Below are 16,548 nucleotides of genomic sequence, written 5' to 3'. Positions count from 1 at the left end.
GCTCCATTTGGCCATTTGTCTGAGGATGAAAGGCAGACGAAAACGACAAATCAATGCCCATCTTAGCACAAAAGGATCGCCAGAATCTGGAAACAAACTGGGATCCTCTGTCAGACACGATATTCTCAGGAATGCCGTGCAAACGAACCACATTCTGAAAGAATAAAGGAACCAGATCGGAAGAGGAAGGCAGCTTAGGCAAAGACACCAAATGGACCATCTTGGAAAAGTGATCACATACCACCCAGATGACAGACATACCCTGAGACACCGGAAGATCCGAAATGAAATCCATGGAAATGTGTGTCCAAGGCCTCTTCGGGACAGGCAAGGGCAAGAGCAACCCGCTGGCACGAGAACAGCAAGGCTTAGCTCGAGCACAAGTCCCACAGGACTGCACAAATGACCGCACATCCCGTGACAAGGAAGGCCACCAAAAGGACCTAGCCACCAAATCTCTGGTGCCAAAAATCCCCGGATGCCCTGCCAACACCGAGGAATGAACCTCGGAAATGACTCTGCTGGTCCATTTATCAGGAACAAACAGTCTGTCAGGTGGACAAGAGTCAGGTCTACCAGCCTGAAATCTCTGCAACACACGTCGCAAATCCGGAGAAATGGCTGACAAGATTACTCCCTCTTTAAGAATACCAGCTGGCTCTGAGACTCCAGGAGAGTCAGGCACAAAGCTCCTTGAAAGAGCATCAGCCTTCACATTCTTTGAACCTGGTAAATACGAGACCACAAAGTCAAAACGGGAGAAAAACAATGACCAACGGGCCTGTCTAGGATTCAGGCGTTTAGCAGACTCGAGATACATCAAATTTTTGTGATCAGTCAAGACCACCACACGATGCTTAGCACCCTCGAGCCAATGACGCCACTCCTCAAATGCCCACTTCATGGCCAACAACTCCCGATTGCCAACATCATAATTCCGCTCAGCAGGCGAAAACTTCCTAGAAAAAAAAGCACATGGTCTCATTACAGAGCAACCAGGGCCTCTCTGCAACAAAACGGCCCCTGCTCCGATCTCAGAAGCATCCACTTCAACCTGAAAGGGAAGTGAGACATCAGGCTGGCACAAAACAGGCGCCGAAGTAAACCGGCGCTTCAGCTCTTGGAAAGCTTCCACGGCTGCAGGAGCCCAGTTAGCAACATCAGAACCTTTCTTGGTCATATCCGTCAAAGGTTTAACAACGCTAGAAAAGTTAGCGATAAAACGACGGTAGAAGTTAGCAAAACCCAAGAACTTCTGAAGACTCTTAACTGACGTGGGTTGAGTCCAATCATGAATAGCTCGGACCTTGACTGGGTCCATCTCCACCGCAGAAGGGGAAAAAATAAAACCCAAAAAGGGAACCTTCTGTACTCCAAAGAGACACTTTGAGCCCTTAACAAACAAAGCATTCTCACGCAAAACCTGAAACACCATCCTGACCTGCTTTACATGGGAGTCCCAATCATCAGAAAAAACCAGAATATCATCCAGATAAACAATCATAAATTTATCCAGATACTTCCGGAAGACATCATGCATAAAGGACTGAAACACTGAAGGAGCATTAGAGAGCCCAAAAGGCATCACCAAGTACTCAAAATGACCTTCGGGCGTATTAAATGCAGTTTTCCATTCATCTCCTTGCTTAATGCGCACAAGGTTGTACGCACCACGAAGATCTATCTTGGTGAACCACTTGGCACCCTTAATCCGGGCAAACAATTCCGACAACAGAGGCAAAGGATACTGAAATTTAACAGTGATTTTATTCAGAAGCCGATAGTCTATACAAGGTCTCAAAGATCCGTCCTTCTTGGCCACAAAAAAGAATCCCGCACCAAGAGGGGAAGAGGATGGACGGATATGCCCCTTCTCCAGAGACTCCTTGATATACGAACGCATTGCGGTATGCTCAGGTACAGACAGATTAAATAATCTTCCCTTAGGAAATTTACTACCTGGAATCAAATCTATAGCGCAGTCACAGTCCCTATGAGGAGGAAGAGCACTGGACCTGGACTCGCTGAATACATCCTGATAATCAGACAAATACTCAGGAACTTCCGAAGGAGTAGAGGAAGCAATAGACACCGGCGGGGAATCACCATGAATTCCCTGACAGCCCCAACTTGACACAGACATTGCCTTCCAATCCAAGACTGGATTATGGGTCTGTAACCATGGCAGACCCAAAACGACCAAATCATGCATTTTATGCAGAACAAGAAAACGAATCACCTCCCGATGTTCAGGAGTCATGCACATGGTTACCTGTGTCCAAAACTGCGGCTTATTTTCCGCCAATGGCGTAGCATCAATACCTCTAAGAGGGATAGGATTTACCAACGGCTCAAGAACAAAACCACAGCGCTTGGCAAATTACAGATCCATAAGACTCAGGGCAGCACCTGAATCCACAAACGCCATAACAGGGTAGGAAGACAATGAGCAAATTAAAGTCACAGACAAAATAAATTTAGGTTGCAAATTACCAATGGCGACAGGACTAACAACCCTTGTTAGGCGTTTAGAGCATGCTGATATAACATGTGTAGAATCACCACAGTAAAAACACAACCCATTCTGACGTCTATGATTTTTCCGTTCATTTCTAGTCTGAATTCTACCACATTGCATTAAATCAGGTGTTTGTTCAGACAACACCACCAGAGGATTAGCGGCTTTGCGCTTCCGCAAACGCCGGTCAATTTGAATAGCCAGCGCCATGGAATCATTCAGACTTGTAGGAATGGAGAAACCCACCATCACATTCTTAATGGCTTCAGAAAGGCCATTTCTGAAATTTGCGGCCAGAGCACACTCATTCCACTGAGTAAGCACGGACCATTTCCGAAATTTTTGGCAATACACTTCAGCTTCATCCTGGCCCTGAGAGATAGCCAGCAAGGCTTTTTCTGCCTGAATTTCAAGATTGGGTTCCTCGTAAAGCAACCCGAGCGCCAGAAAAAACGCATCAATATTTGCCAATGCCGGATCTCCTGGCGCTAACGAGAAGGCCCAATCCTGAGGGTCGCCCCGCAAGAAAGAGATAACAATTTTAACTTGCTGAGCTGAGTCTCCAGACGAACGGGGTCTCAGAGATAGAAACAATTTACAATTATTCCTGAAATTCCTAAACTTAAATCGGTCTCCAGAGAACAGTTCATGAATAGGTATTTTAGGTTCAGACATAGGACTACTGGTAACAAAATCTTGAATGCCCTGCACACGAGCAGCAAGTTGATCCACACTAGTAATCAAAGTCTGGACATTCATGTCTGCAGCAAGCTCAAGCCACTCAGAGGTAAAGGGGAGGAAGAAAGAGAAAAAAAAAAAAAAAACTCAGAATTTCCTTTCTTATTATCCCACTTCTGCAATGCATTAAACATTCACCTTCGGCCTGGCATACTGTTATGACCCCAATGGCAGAGGGTCTCAGAAGTTATTACCAAGTCTGCAAACACAAAAACCAGCTCATAGGGCAGTGGTAACTAGGCTGACCGTATACCTGATTCTAGCACCACAAATAGCAGCAGCCGGGGAACGTACCTACGTTGGTTCTAGACGTCTCGCGCCAGCCGGAGAACTAACTAACCCTAGAAGGGAAAAGATAGACCTTTCTTGCCTCCAGAGAAAAGACCCCAAAAGTTGGATACAAGCCCCCAACAAATAATAACGGTGAGGTAAGAAGAAAAGACAAACGTAAGAATGAACTAGGTTTTTAGCAAAGAGAGGCCCACTGACTAATAGCAGAATATAGGAAGATGACTTATACGGTCAGCAAAAACCCTATCAAAATTTCCACGCTGAATATTCAAGAACCCCCGAACCGTCTAATGGCCCGGGGGGAGAATATCAGCCCCCTAGAGCTTCCAGCAAAATCAGGAATCACATTTAGTACAAGCTGGACAAAAATAAGAGCAATGCAAATAACCAAAAAATAAGGAAGCAGGACTTAGCTTATTTTGCAAGAACCAGGACCAGCAGACAGGAGCAAACAGAAAGGAACTGATTACAACGATGCCAGGCACCAGACTGAAAATCCAGGAAGCTTAAATAGCAACACCCCTGGACTAACGAGCCAGGTGGGTACCAAGCTGAGGAAAGAAACTCAAAGTGTCATGTCGCTAGTGACCACAAGAGGGAGAAAAAAAATCCAATTCACAACAGTCTGGCTCATAATTGCCGAATTTGCAATATTTGCAGATTCAATTGTCGATTTAACCACCAAATATAGTCAAACATACACAGCACAAAAGCCGGCGGAGTGCTTCTGATTGGTGGTAACGTTACCGCCTTCAGATCGTTATTGCTGTCAGGATCCTGCGGAGTCACACTGTCAGATGTCAGGTCAGCAGGTTCTGGCTGATGAGATACTACTTCTCCCATCAGTCTGTGTCTGCTGTCAATGATAGCTGGGAGAAATACTTAATTCTCTGGAACAATTTCAAGGGTGCCAACACTTTCAGCCATGACTGTAAGTACCGTATGTACAATTGATTTTTATACTTCTAAAGGAACCAGCTAATGTTTGTAAAATTTATTGGTCTTATTCATTTGTTTTTGTTTAGTCGCTTTTCTGTTGATTCTCTTGTGGTATTCACTAATGTTATTTTTTGCCACATTGATCAAAATGGCTCAAGTGGTTAATGAATTTTGTGCAAAATAAAAAAATACTCTTTCTTTTTGCCTTTCTCCTGGTTTTGCACTAAAAAGTAACACTTTTCACTAAATGGATCATGATATGTTTGTTTAAAAATGTGAGGTCTAGGGAAAGACACAAACTTATCATTCTGTAGGATGCTGGCTTAGGGGACCTAGGCCCCAGCTGGAAGAATGCAGATCTGCTCCATTGACCATTGCTGAACCAGGGATATGTTTGTAAAAAGCAGGTTTGGACCATCCGGTCACCTGAAACCTATGGATACATTTGGGGAAACCAGTTTAGGACCATCCGGTAACCTGGTACCATGGAGATGTTTTGAGACACCAGGTTGTGACCCTCCAGTCAATTGGCCTTGTACCTGAATGGGCAGTATCTTCCTAAGCTTGTCATTATCTTCTCTCTGTGCTTGCCACAGATGGGATAGTCGGCCCTGGAAGATGAAGCCAGATTGTGACCCTCTGGTCAACTGGCCCTTGTACCTAAATGGACTGTCATCTTCCTACACTTGTCCTTAACTCCATTTTGTGCATGCCACTGGTGGGGTAATTGGCCCTGGAAGATCTGAAGTAACAGCTGCTATTATCCCAGTGAGTCAGCGGAAGGATGAGACTCTGTAATGTGCACCATCTTTGGGTATTTTGCTAGGGCTCTTCTATGTGGTATCTGTCTGTTTTATGGTTCAATAAGGTATTGCCACATTGTTTTAACCTCACCCTCTGTTGTCTGTGTAGCATTATGCCCACGGTAAAAGGACAGCGGGCATGCGGTGGGATGACTCCTCATCCATGCGGTTTCGGATAGTGGACTGGGGATCACCCGCCGATCCCCCTTTCCTGTCTCCACAATACTGTACAGCAGACTGTAAACTCAAGGGAGCCTCCAATCCTACTATCCATTATAGAATTAAACAAATAGTAATGAGTAATAAAAGATAGAGAAAAATTATTTGCTTATAGGTCTTAAATAAAGATGAGCGAATCCGAACTTAAAAGTTCGGGGTTCATTTCAGACATTTCGGTGCCAAACGCTGAACATGGACTTCTCCTGGAAGTCCATTACAAAGTCCGGAGTTCCGGGGGAAGTCCATTGCAGAGAGAGAGAATTTTCCAGCTCAAAAGTTTGGGTCCTCATTGTTTTCAATGTTGTTCGGGTTCTGGTTCAAGTTTGAGTACAGTTCTGGTACCCAAACCGAACTCTGCAATAAAGTTTGGGTCAGGTACCAAAGTCCAGACTTCCATGGGGCCGCTAAACCCTAGTGTTGAAATCCTTCTTTCAAGGACTGTTTTTCTATACTACTACTTTGTTTACAAGTAAATTAGTTAGCAAGCCTAGTGAGCAAGAAGTGAAAAATATTGGAAAAGGTTGAGAAATATTTTTAAATATAAAAAAATAATAATCTTTGAATAGCACCAACATACTCTGCACCACATTATAATTCAGAGGGGACATGTACGGATAATATCAGACATTACAGAGTAGCAGATCATTTACATAGTTACGTGTGTCAAACAATCGAGGTGTCCTTTATCAAACTATCGTAGTTCGATAAAGAACGCCACAAGCGTTTGAAACACGTATCCATATCTTGCCATGTGAACTTTGCCATTGTCTTGTTTTTTTTGAGAAGCAAATTCTAATAAATTATTGGATTCAGAGAAGCTGGAATACACCTCCTTTTTCTCATCAGCACTACACGTGTGACCGCACGAGTTCCGTGATTCAGCAAGCTGTATGCCGCTGTGGGTGAGCTGGTTCATTCTTTTTTCTTTCTATGTTCTCCCCGTGTTTTTGTAGGATTCCTCTGAGTACTCTGGTTTCCTCCCACACTCCAAAGACATATTGATAGGGAATCTAGACTGTGAGCCCCAATGGGGACAGTGATGATACAGTCTGTAAAAGCGTTGTGGAATAGCGCTATATAAGTGATTAAGAAAAACTAATGTATCAGTTAATTCCAGAAATAGCACAGTTGCCTCAATTAATGTTTATAGCAGAAACACCAGAGCTATCCAGTAATAAATAGATTTGCTGTACTTTACAGCAGTATATACAAGTGCTACTCACATAGTATAACATTGGATCATGGGACAGAATTTGACCATGTGATACGCTCGTGTGAGCGAGCCCTTACTGTAAGATACTTAGTTATTAGTATTTTTTATAATTTTGGTGTTTCTTTTTTTACATAAGGACTTTGAGACCTGGATGGATAGTGTGGATGAACATGGCTTTGTACTGGTCTCATTTGGGGCTGGAGTAAAATACTTATCTGAAGATATAGCTGAGAAACTAGCAGGAGCTCTTGCCAAACTGCGTCAGAAAGTCCTTTGGAGGTAAGATAAGATGTGACTATGTCACCACCTATTAAGACTAATGGATAAAATATGCTATAACTAGTGATGAACGAGTGTGCTTGTTACTCAGGTATTCCGAGCATGCTCGAGTGTTCTCCAAGTATTTTGGGCATGCCCGTAGATTATGTTTGTGTCGCCGCAGCTGCATGACTTGCGGTTGTTCGACAATCTGAACACATGTAGAAATTGCCTGTTTGTTAGGGAATCCCCACATGTATTCTGGCTGTCTAGCAGCCACAAATCATGCAGCTGCTGCAACACAAACATAATCTACGAGCATGCCCCAAATACTCAGAGAACACCCGAGCATGCTCAGAAAACTCGAGTGATGAGCACACTCACTCATCACTAGCTATAACATAAGTATCAGTTTTGGCCATAGCAAACAATAAGACCATTTGGTCATTATTTCCCCATGCAAATGGGAAGATTTATACTGCCGTCACATTAGCAGTATTTGGTCAGTATTTTACATCAGTATTTGTAAGCCAAAACCAGGAGTGGAACAATTAGAGGAAAAGTATCATAGAAACATATGCACAACTTCTGCATTTATCACCCACTCCTGGTTTTGGCTTACAAATACTGATGTAAAATACTGACCAAATACTGCTAGTGTGACGGCAGCCTTAGTGTTTGTGCAAAGTCCAGTTTTATTGTTAATTATAGTGTCGGCTGACTGTTTTATGTCCCTGGAATCACATTGATTGCTTTTTGTGAGTAGTTAGCTTATATTTGCTCTTTTGAAATCAATAATGTAAGGTAAAAGTGCGGCATTGGCCGTTTAACCTACAATAATGTTTTAGCATTCTATACTATTGAGAAGAGAAATATTTCACAGTGATAAATAATACATTATATTTATTCTGCAATGACAATTCTATCTCTAGTTGCAGTTTTTTTTATCAATCCTGTTGTTAATATTATTTTGTTTATTCAGATTTTCTGGACCAAAGCCCAGGAATTTAGGTAACAACACAAAACTGGTGGAATGGCTACCTCAGAATGACTTACTTGGTGAGGAAATGTTATTTTATTTTTTCCATAGCAAGCTTAAAGCAAGCCTATCATCAGGATTTTGCTAAGTAAACTACAGGCATTGTAAGGTTGGCACAGTTGCACTGATTAAAATGATGCCTGGTTGGAACAAATTCATCTTGCGGTTGTTGTTTATCCTGTAAGTTTTAAGTTAATGAGATGCTCATGCTCTGAGGCATACCTGTGGGCAGGTCTTCTTTTCATGCTCTGGCCTCATCATCATCATTCTGGGCTTAATTGACAGGTCACTGACAGTGACCAGCCTCCTATTTTAAATACTATGCCTGCGCATTTAATATTCTGGGCTTCATTAAAAAAAATGTTGCTTTCTCAAATGGTGCCAGTGCGGGAGCTTTGCTATGTCCGGCTGCAATGATATCCTTCTTCTTTCTCTGGAACACAGTGGGAGGCGCATGCACAGATTGAGATCATTGCTTACCGATAGATGCCACTGAGCATGCACCACCGCCGGCGCCATTTTGTTGAAGAAAAATATATTTTTTGAAGATCAAAATATTAAATGTGCAGACACAGTATTTAAAATAGAAGGCAGGTCACTGATGGTTCAGTGACCTGTCATTTAAGCCCAGAATGATAATGATGATGAATCCAGGGCATGAAAAAAAGACTAACCCACTGGCACGCCCTGGAGCACTGCAAGCACAGATTAAACAACAACCACAAGATGGATTTCTTTAAACCACCAACCTGACAATGCTTGTAGTTTACTTAGCAAAATCCTGATGACTTGTTCGATTTAAATAGAATTTTGATATACCTTTAATCTGATAGAGAGAATGTTCAGGTTGTTAGGTTTTAGTAAGCAGAGTTTGACTAAGACTCAGAATGTACTGCCAAGGCCATAGGATATCATGACGTTGTATGAGCGTAGTCAGTGACATCATTAGGCATAGTCAGCGTGTTGGGTGGTTACGGTAGCCAGAAAGAGCTGTGATGTATTGGATGTCTTGAGGCCTACACAGTGAATCTTGTGGAGTAGCTGGCATGAGAATGGTGGAGCAAATTAGCCCGGCGATGCTGCTCAGCAGGTTAGGTGAGGGCTGAGGAGAGATGAGCACTATGTTTATTTTTCTGCTACTTCCAAGGCCCTAAAACAAATTGTTAAAAATTACCAACAGTTTGCTAAATTCAGGTGAATCATATTGCAAAGTAAAATAGGTTTTGTCAACTCCCCAAAAAATTGACTCATTCATCACTAGTCATCTATCTACAATATTTTCAAAGATTGGACAAAAGAACCATAAAAATGCATTCTATCCAGTACTCTAATTAAACAAATCCACTTATTGAGAAGCCAAGAAAATGAGTACCGTAAGTTGGCTTACTTATCAAGTCAAATTCCAGCAGGACTGCCATTGTCTGACCATGTGCAAACTAAAAGCCTAACATACAATGTGGTATCACAGTTATTAACTAAAAAATTTAAATCTTTGCACTAAGGACATACATGGGACCACATAGTCCTAATTGCAACCTCCCCCAAAAAATATTTTGGAAGAGTGGGCATGAGCACGGCACATAGGACAAGTATTATGGCATGTACAAAATAGTTGTGCCCCATTTAAAGTCCCTTAGTGTTTTCATCCTCAACAATGCACCTTTCATGGCCTTCTTAGAGTATATTGACCCAAAAATTGCCTCCCCCATAGTGAATTCCTAGTGTCCCCACAGTTACCCACAACTCATTATAATGATGTCCCAGCACAAACCCCAACACAGTGTTATGCTGCTGCAATACAGGTAGGTGCAGGCTTTACTAGATGGCAGTAGAGAGGAAGCAGGTCCTGCATCTAAACAGAGCTGACCTGCAGTGCAGCCGTGAGGCTACCACAGATGGCAGCAGAATAGCCAAACAAGCTGGTTCTATATAGTCAGTAGCACAGTACCAAAGGAAAACACAAAACACAGAGTCAGAGACAAGATAAGAGGTCAGTAACAGTCAGGAGCGGATAAGCCAAAGACAGAAGACAAAAACAGGTCAGGATACAAGCCAAGTCAAAACCAGGGTGATCTGCACACTAAAGGGAAACACTGAGTCAAAACTTGAAGAGGGGAAAACAGAGACACGGGTTCAGGCAGCTAAAGCAGCAGGACAAATCGGGATATACCAGAGTCAGCTACACACGCCGTAGGCAGAACTATAACTGACACCACCTGCAGGATGCCACAGAGATAAACAGCAAAACCTGAAACCAGACTGAGGCTGAGAAAAGTTAACCCCTGACATGATCAGACCGGGAAAAGGAAAACAGGACTCAAAACCCGGTCTAGATCATGCCTCACAGTATGAATTACTTACATTTCCCCCACACAGTATGATCTCCCATCAGTATCAATACACACATTATGATGCCCTCGCAATAACACTCAACACAGTATGCTGCACCCATAGTGACTCCATACACTATATGATGCACCCATACTATAATGCTGCCACAGTGACAGTGCAGTTTGATGACAAACACCGACCCACACACATTATAGCATCCTTAGAGAATGATATCCCCAGTCACCCTCCACAGTATGATGCTCCCACAACCAAATGTACAAAATGATACCCCCACATAATATGACAGCCCTCACAGTCTCCCATTCAGTATCATAACCCCACAACCTCCTCACACAGTATGATCCTCCCACATAGTATGATGCCTCTCACAGCCCCCACAGCCTCTAGTTTAATGGCCCCCATAGTCCCATTACACATTTCCATGGCCCGCATAGCCCTCAGGCCCATTCATATCTGAGAAAAAAAGTCTTTAGTGTCTTTTGATGGAATATATGAATAAATAAGACATATTATGAATACACTTGAGAATGTGTTTGTGAAGTGTAACTTCTACAAATGTCATTTGGGTGTAGTTTTATAGGGAATCTGTTACTAAGATTAACTCTCCAAACCAACCTCATATACGAGTATGTTTATTTCATGTAAATCCATCAGCACCTTTATATATTTTATCTATATTCTAAAGGGGCATTAATTATTCTGGGCATGACAGAGCACCTTGAAGCCTCTTCCTCTTGAGATTGTTTCCTCAACCAGTCCCGGCTTATTTAGCTTGATTGTGTGATGTCAGTCACCAAGCAATTGAACAAAAGCAATGAACTATCAGTCAAGCTAAAGAGTTTGGTGCTGGATGGGGAAACGACAGAGGCTGGTTAAGTGCTCTATCATGCCCAGGGCAATGAAAGGGAATCTGTCACCAGGTTTTTGCCATTTAATCTAAATGCTGCAAAATGTGGAGGCAGAGACCCTGCTTGTAGCTAAGTGTCACTTACTGGAAAAGCTTGATGCAGTTTGTAAAAAATCACTGTTTTCTCAGCAGGAGATTATCACTAAAGGACTAGTAAACATATAGTCAAACATATTCATGAGTTCATTATAAGCCCACCCCACCACTGATTGGCAGCCTTCTGTGTACACTGTACATTAGCAGAAAGCTTTCAATCAGTGATTTGGCTGCAATTACACAGAATGAAGCATTCAGAGAACTGCTAGATCTGAAGCAGTGAAATCAATGATTTTATTAAAATTAAAATGTCAGTACGCAGTGTTACATTTAAGAAATGGCAATCTCTGCTCCAAAATGCTGCTGTTCTCAGATGGGGTAGCAAAAACCGTTTGACAGATTTCCTTTAATGCATCATTTGCATATGAATTGCAATGCTAATTTCTCAGAAATGTAGAAATAGTTAAAAGATTTAAAGGTATTGAAGGATTGACATTTCAAAGCCCTGTATGCACTTATATGTAGTTTGTGGAGAATGATTTTACTAACAAATTACACTTAAATAATTTTGCCTCTTTAGAGAAGAAGAGGAGTAGAATTACATATGACCAAACGTATCAGTTGTAATTTCAACAGCAATCTTGTGATAAAAAATATAGAAAATAGTTATAAATATTTATAGGTATGTCACAAATGTGAAATAAAAATACAAAGTAGACCTCATATAAAATTGTTTTATGATATTATCTTCTAGGACATCCAAAAATAAAGACCTTTCTTAGCCATGGAGGATTGAATGGCATTTTTGAAGCGATGTACCATGGTGTTCCTGTAGTTGGAATCCCTTTGTTTGGAGACCATTATGATACCATGACTAGAGTGCAAGCTAAAGGCATGGGAATCTGTCTTGATTGGAGTCGTATGACTGAAGATACTCTATTTGAGTCCCTCTCAGATGTTATCCATCATCCCAGGTAATGAATATCACATATACTAAAATCATTTATGTTAATGCTGTTTTACAAATTATATTGCTTTGGTAATGGAAGAGTAATCTCATCTTGAAATTAGGTAAACTTGGTGATCAAAGCGTAATGAAATATTAACATGGTGCTACAAATGGAAAAGATCAATAAAAGACACCAATTTACAACTTTAATATTGGCAAAAAAGTGATTCATTTATCAAATTAAGAATCCAGAATGATCAATCAAAGAAACAGACCCAATATGTGACACAGAAAGGCAGGGGCGGGCTGGGCCTGGAGGCTAAGGGGTTTAAGCACCTGGATTGGTCCACTCCACTAGCAGGAGTTTAGGGCCACTAGGCTGACTACTGATTTTGTAGCCATGGCCCAGCATCAGTGTCTTTGAATGTGCCGAGCGTGGTCCTAATGTGTCGCAGAATAGCAGAAGCAGCTGAAAAACACAGTGCGTGCGATCACATCCGCTAAATGTTGTCAGGCAGCACAGCTGTGTATAGGAATCCTTGGGGGTCATCATACTGTATGGGGGAGTTGTGAAGGTCATCATACTATGTAGAGGACTGTGTGGGGTCATCATACTGTGTGTAAGGCTGTCAGGAACTATGGGGGTATCATTCTGTGTGTGGGAAGCAGTGGAAGAATCATACTGTGTGTGCAGAGTTGCAGGTACATCATACTATATATGTATAGTAATCTGTGAAGACATCATACTGCATATAGGAGGGCTGTGAGATCATTATACAGAATAATGGGGAGATGTGGGGCAATCATATTGTGTACAGGAAGGTTGTGAAGGTCATTAAATTATATAGAGGGATCTGTGGGGACCATCATATTGTGTTTAGAGTCTAAAAGACCATCACACTATGTATAGAGGGGGAAAGCGGGGCATCATACAGTCTATAAGGGCTATGGGGCCCTTCATATTGTATATAGGGGACTAGGAGGGTATTATGCTCTGTAAAAGGGCTTATTTGGAACTATCATAATCTGTTTATGGGGCTATGGCAGCCATCATACTGTGTATAGGTGGCTAATGGGCCATCACACTGTATACAGAGTGTCTGCGGGTCCATCATATTGTACATAGAGGGGCTATGGGTTCATCATGCTGTCTATATGGAGCTATTGGGTTAGCAAGAATGTTTATAAGTGGCTGTGGGGTTAGCATACCATGTGAAGGGAAATCATACTGTGGAATGGGGCTATGCAGCCATAATTCTGTGTATAAAGTCTGTGAGGGCATCATACTGCTTATAGGGGAGTTGTGGGAATCATCATATTGAACATAGGAGGAAAATGTGTTTGTAGGATGTGTGTGTATTACTGATGAGCAAGCACTAAAATGCTCGGGTAGTCATTACTCGGGTCGAGCAAATCGTAATGTTTGGGTGCTCGAACCGAGTAGTGAGTATAATGGTAGTCAATGGTAAACTCAAGCAGTTTTCCCCTGAAATAGAAAGGGGGTCTAAAAATTGCGGATAACATTGTAAATAGCACTGGAATGGCATGGGAACAGCATGAGGAAGACCCCTGGAAGCATCTCTGAATCCTGGGTTGGTGCTAATTTTTTTTTTTTTGTCTGAGTATTACAGCACTTTTACGGACTGACATTAAAACATACAAAGCTGCATTTAAAATGGGTTTGAGTGGAAAAAAAGGTTAAGAAACATTTTTACCAGGACAATGACATGTATATAAGGCACAATAAATAAGAGAAAAAAAGCTCCTCCATACCTTGGGCTATGTTCACACGTAGTGTTTTTGCTGCATCTTTTCACTTTTACATTGCTTTTAATGATGAAAAAACATTGCACCGGAAATGTAATTTTATCATTTTAATACCTTATCGGGCCATGTGGTGTGTGAGACATGATCAGACACATTGAATGTCATTTTTTTTTTGCAGGGCCAACAGTTGCCATCATTGTTTCTAGATGGCCATCAGGCGGCCCTTTCTATTGTTAGAAGGCCAGCAGATGCCTTTTGGACAGATGAGACCAAGATAGAATTTTTTGGTAAAGCACATAATTCTACTGTTCAATGTAAATGGAATGAGGCCTAAAAATAAAAGAACACAGTAGTACCAGTCAAATATGGTGGAGGTTCAAAGATGTTTTTGGGGTTGTTTTTCTGCCTATCGTGCTGGGTGCCTTGAAATGTGAAGATTCCCAAAGGATTTTGGGTCGCAATGTAGTGCCTGGGGTCAGAAAGCTGGGTTTACATGGTAGTAAGTCATGGGTCTTCCAGCAGGACAATGACCCCAAATATACATCAAGAATCACCCAGAAATAGATGTAAACAAAACACTGAGAGTTTAGAAGTGATAATTCTAGCTCCAGTAGCATAAAGTCTTCCACCACTACCTCATACATACAGATGCTACAGAGAAACTGTGAATGGACAAATTAAATCATTTAATTTTGCCTGCTTTGATGAATTTTTTAATACCAAACACAGTAAAAACATGAATCGGTCAATGAGTGCATGTAAAAAACCAACAACAAGGATTACAATTTATAAGCCAATAATCCTTGACTAGTTTCCTGTCATATGCTATTCCTACTGCCACATCTCACCATTGACAAATTGCAGATAACAGCTATATTATTGTAGAATATAGAAGAGATTTGAATCGGCTCTGATTTTTTTTCTTGTACGTGGCAGGTAGAAACTGTGGTGTAATGCAAGTAACACTGCCAGTTTTGATGAATTTCCTAGTACATATGACCATAAAAAACATGAATCGGTCAATATGTTCATGGATAAAAACAGCAGCAAGGCTGACAATTTATAAGGCAATAATCCCTGACTAGATGCCTGTGATACGCTATACCTTTTGACATACCTCACTTTACACGAATTGCAGATAATAGCGGTATTATAAGGACTTAATAGAATCTATTATGTTATTTCATCATCACTTCTGTAGAACATAGTGTAGCTTTTCGTATCTACTCAGCCTGATACCAAGATCTTCTGTACTGACTGTGCAAACTCTCCTGTCCCATCTGTGAAATCATATATGCAGTGTGAGAATTCCCTATGTGGCAACCACCTGACAGCCCACAACAAGGCACTAGATCATATAATGGAGAAAGCAGAAAAATCCAGCTCACAGATGAAATCTAAAAAAGTGCATTTTATTATCCAAGTTACATGAAGCAAAGATTAAAATTGTGTGTTCACAAAAAAGAGAATACAGGCATCTTTGATGCATTTTGAGCGACATGCGCTCTTTCTTGACAAAGTTTGTCAACTGCCAAGACTCCCCTGAAGGTGGTGTGGGTACTACCGTCTATAATGCAGGCAATCAGCTCCTGTTCTTCCTCCTCTGCATCACTCAATCTGCGTTGAGAAGATGAGATGAGACTAAGCTGTGTAGCGCCACCCAATATAGTGTCTTGCAGCGAGCGTTTCCGTAGACATAAAAGCGTAATGGTGACACTGATTATAGCATCATTGCTGCTCACCATCATCTGAGCTCAGACATCCATGCCCACTCATCACCTGTTATGTGCGGAGGCTGACCGGAATCCAGATTTGAATGGTATAGCTGGTATTCAAATACTGCCCTCTGCTGCTCAGAAAGCCTTGCCAACATATTTTATGTTGAGCTCCAATGCATGGTGACATCGCACACCAGTCGATGAGCTTTAAGTTGCAATTGCTGCTGCAGCTGACTTGTGGAAATGAACACACTCGGCATACTTTCACAAGTAGCTCAGGCAGATCTGGGTAAGTTTTGACAAACCGCTGAACCATTAAGTTGAGCACATGGGGCAGGCATGGTACGTGTGCATGGTTTCCATGCTTCAAAGCTTCCACCAGGTTACGGCTATTGTAACACATGACCATGCCTGGTTGTTGGTTCAGGGGCACGAGCCACAGAGCAGTCTGGTCTGTTAGACTTTTCAACAACTCCACAGCGGTGTGTGGATTGTCACCTAAGCAGATCAGCTTCAGCATAGCTTTTTGCCACTTGGCTGAGGCATTGTTGCAGTGCTTCCAGCTTGAAACTCATGCTGATTTTTGAGAGGAGGAGGGTGAGGAGGAGTTGCAGGATCTGCTGTAGGAGGTGGGAGCAAACCTGATTAAACTGGGGCCCGCAATCCTCGGAGTTGGTATCATGTATTCTGTCCCATGGTCCGACTGGGTCCCAGATTCCACAATATTTGCTCAGTGTGCCTTCAGGGAAATGTAGTGTCTCTGGCCACAAACACTTGTCCAGATATCAATGGTTAAGTGGA

The 16,548-nt window shown here is 42.0% G+C and overlaps 1 protein-coding gene across 1 annotated transcript in view; it reads left to right on the top strand.

Moving 5' to 3' along the window:
- Positions 1–16,548, top strand: part of UGT8 (UDP glycosyltransferase 8) — a 140,413-nt gene that overhangs the window by 94,917 nt on the left and 28,948 nt on the right. Inside the window, exons 3-5 of the mRNA XM_077278683.1 lie at positions 6,858–7,000; positions 7,962–8,038; positions 12,068–12,287. Coding sequence (XP_077134798.1) covers positions 6,858–7,000; positions 7,962–8,038; positions 12,068–12,287 — 440 coding nt within the window. The remainder of the gene's footprint in view (positions 1–6,857; positions 7,001–7,961; positions 8,039–12,067; positions 12,288–16,548) is intronic.

Source organism: Ranitomeya variabilis, chromosome 1, assembly GCF_051348905.1.
Source record: "Ranitomeya variabilis isolate aRanVar5 chromosome 1, aRanVar5.hap1, whole genome shotgun sequence".
NCBI classification, from domain to species: Eukaryota; Metazoa; Chordata; class Amphibia; order Anura; family Dendrobatidae; genus Ranitomeya; species Ranitomeya variabilis.
This window is presented reverse-complemented; position numbering and strand designations above follow the sequence as displayed.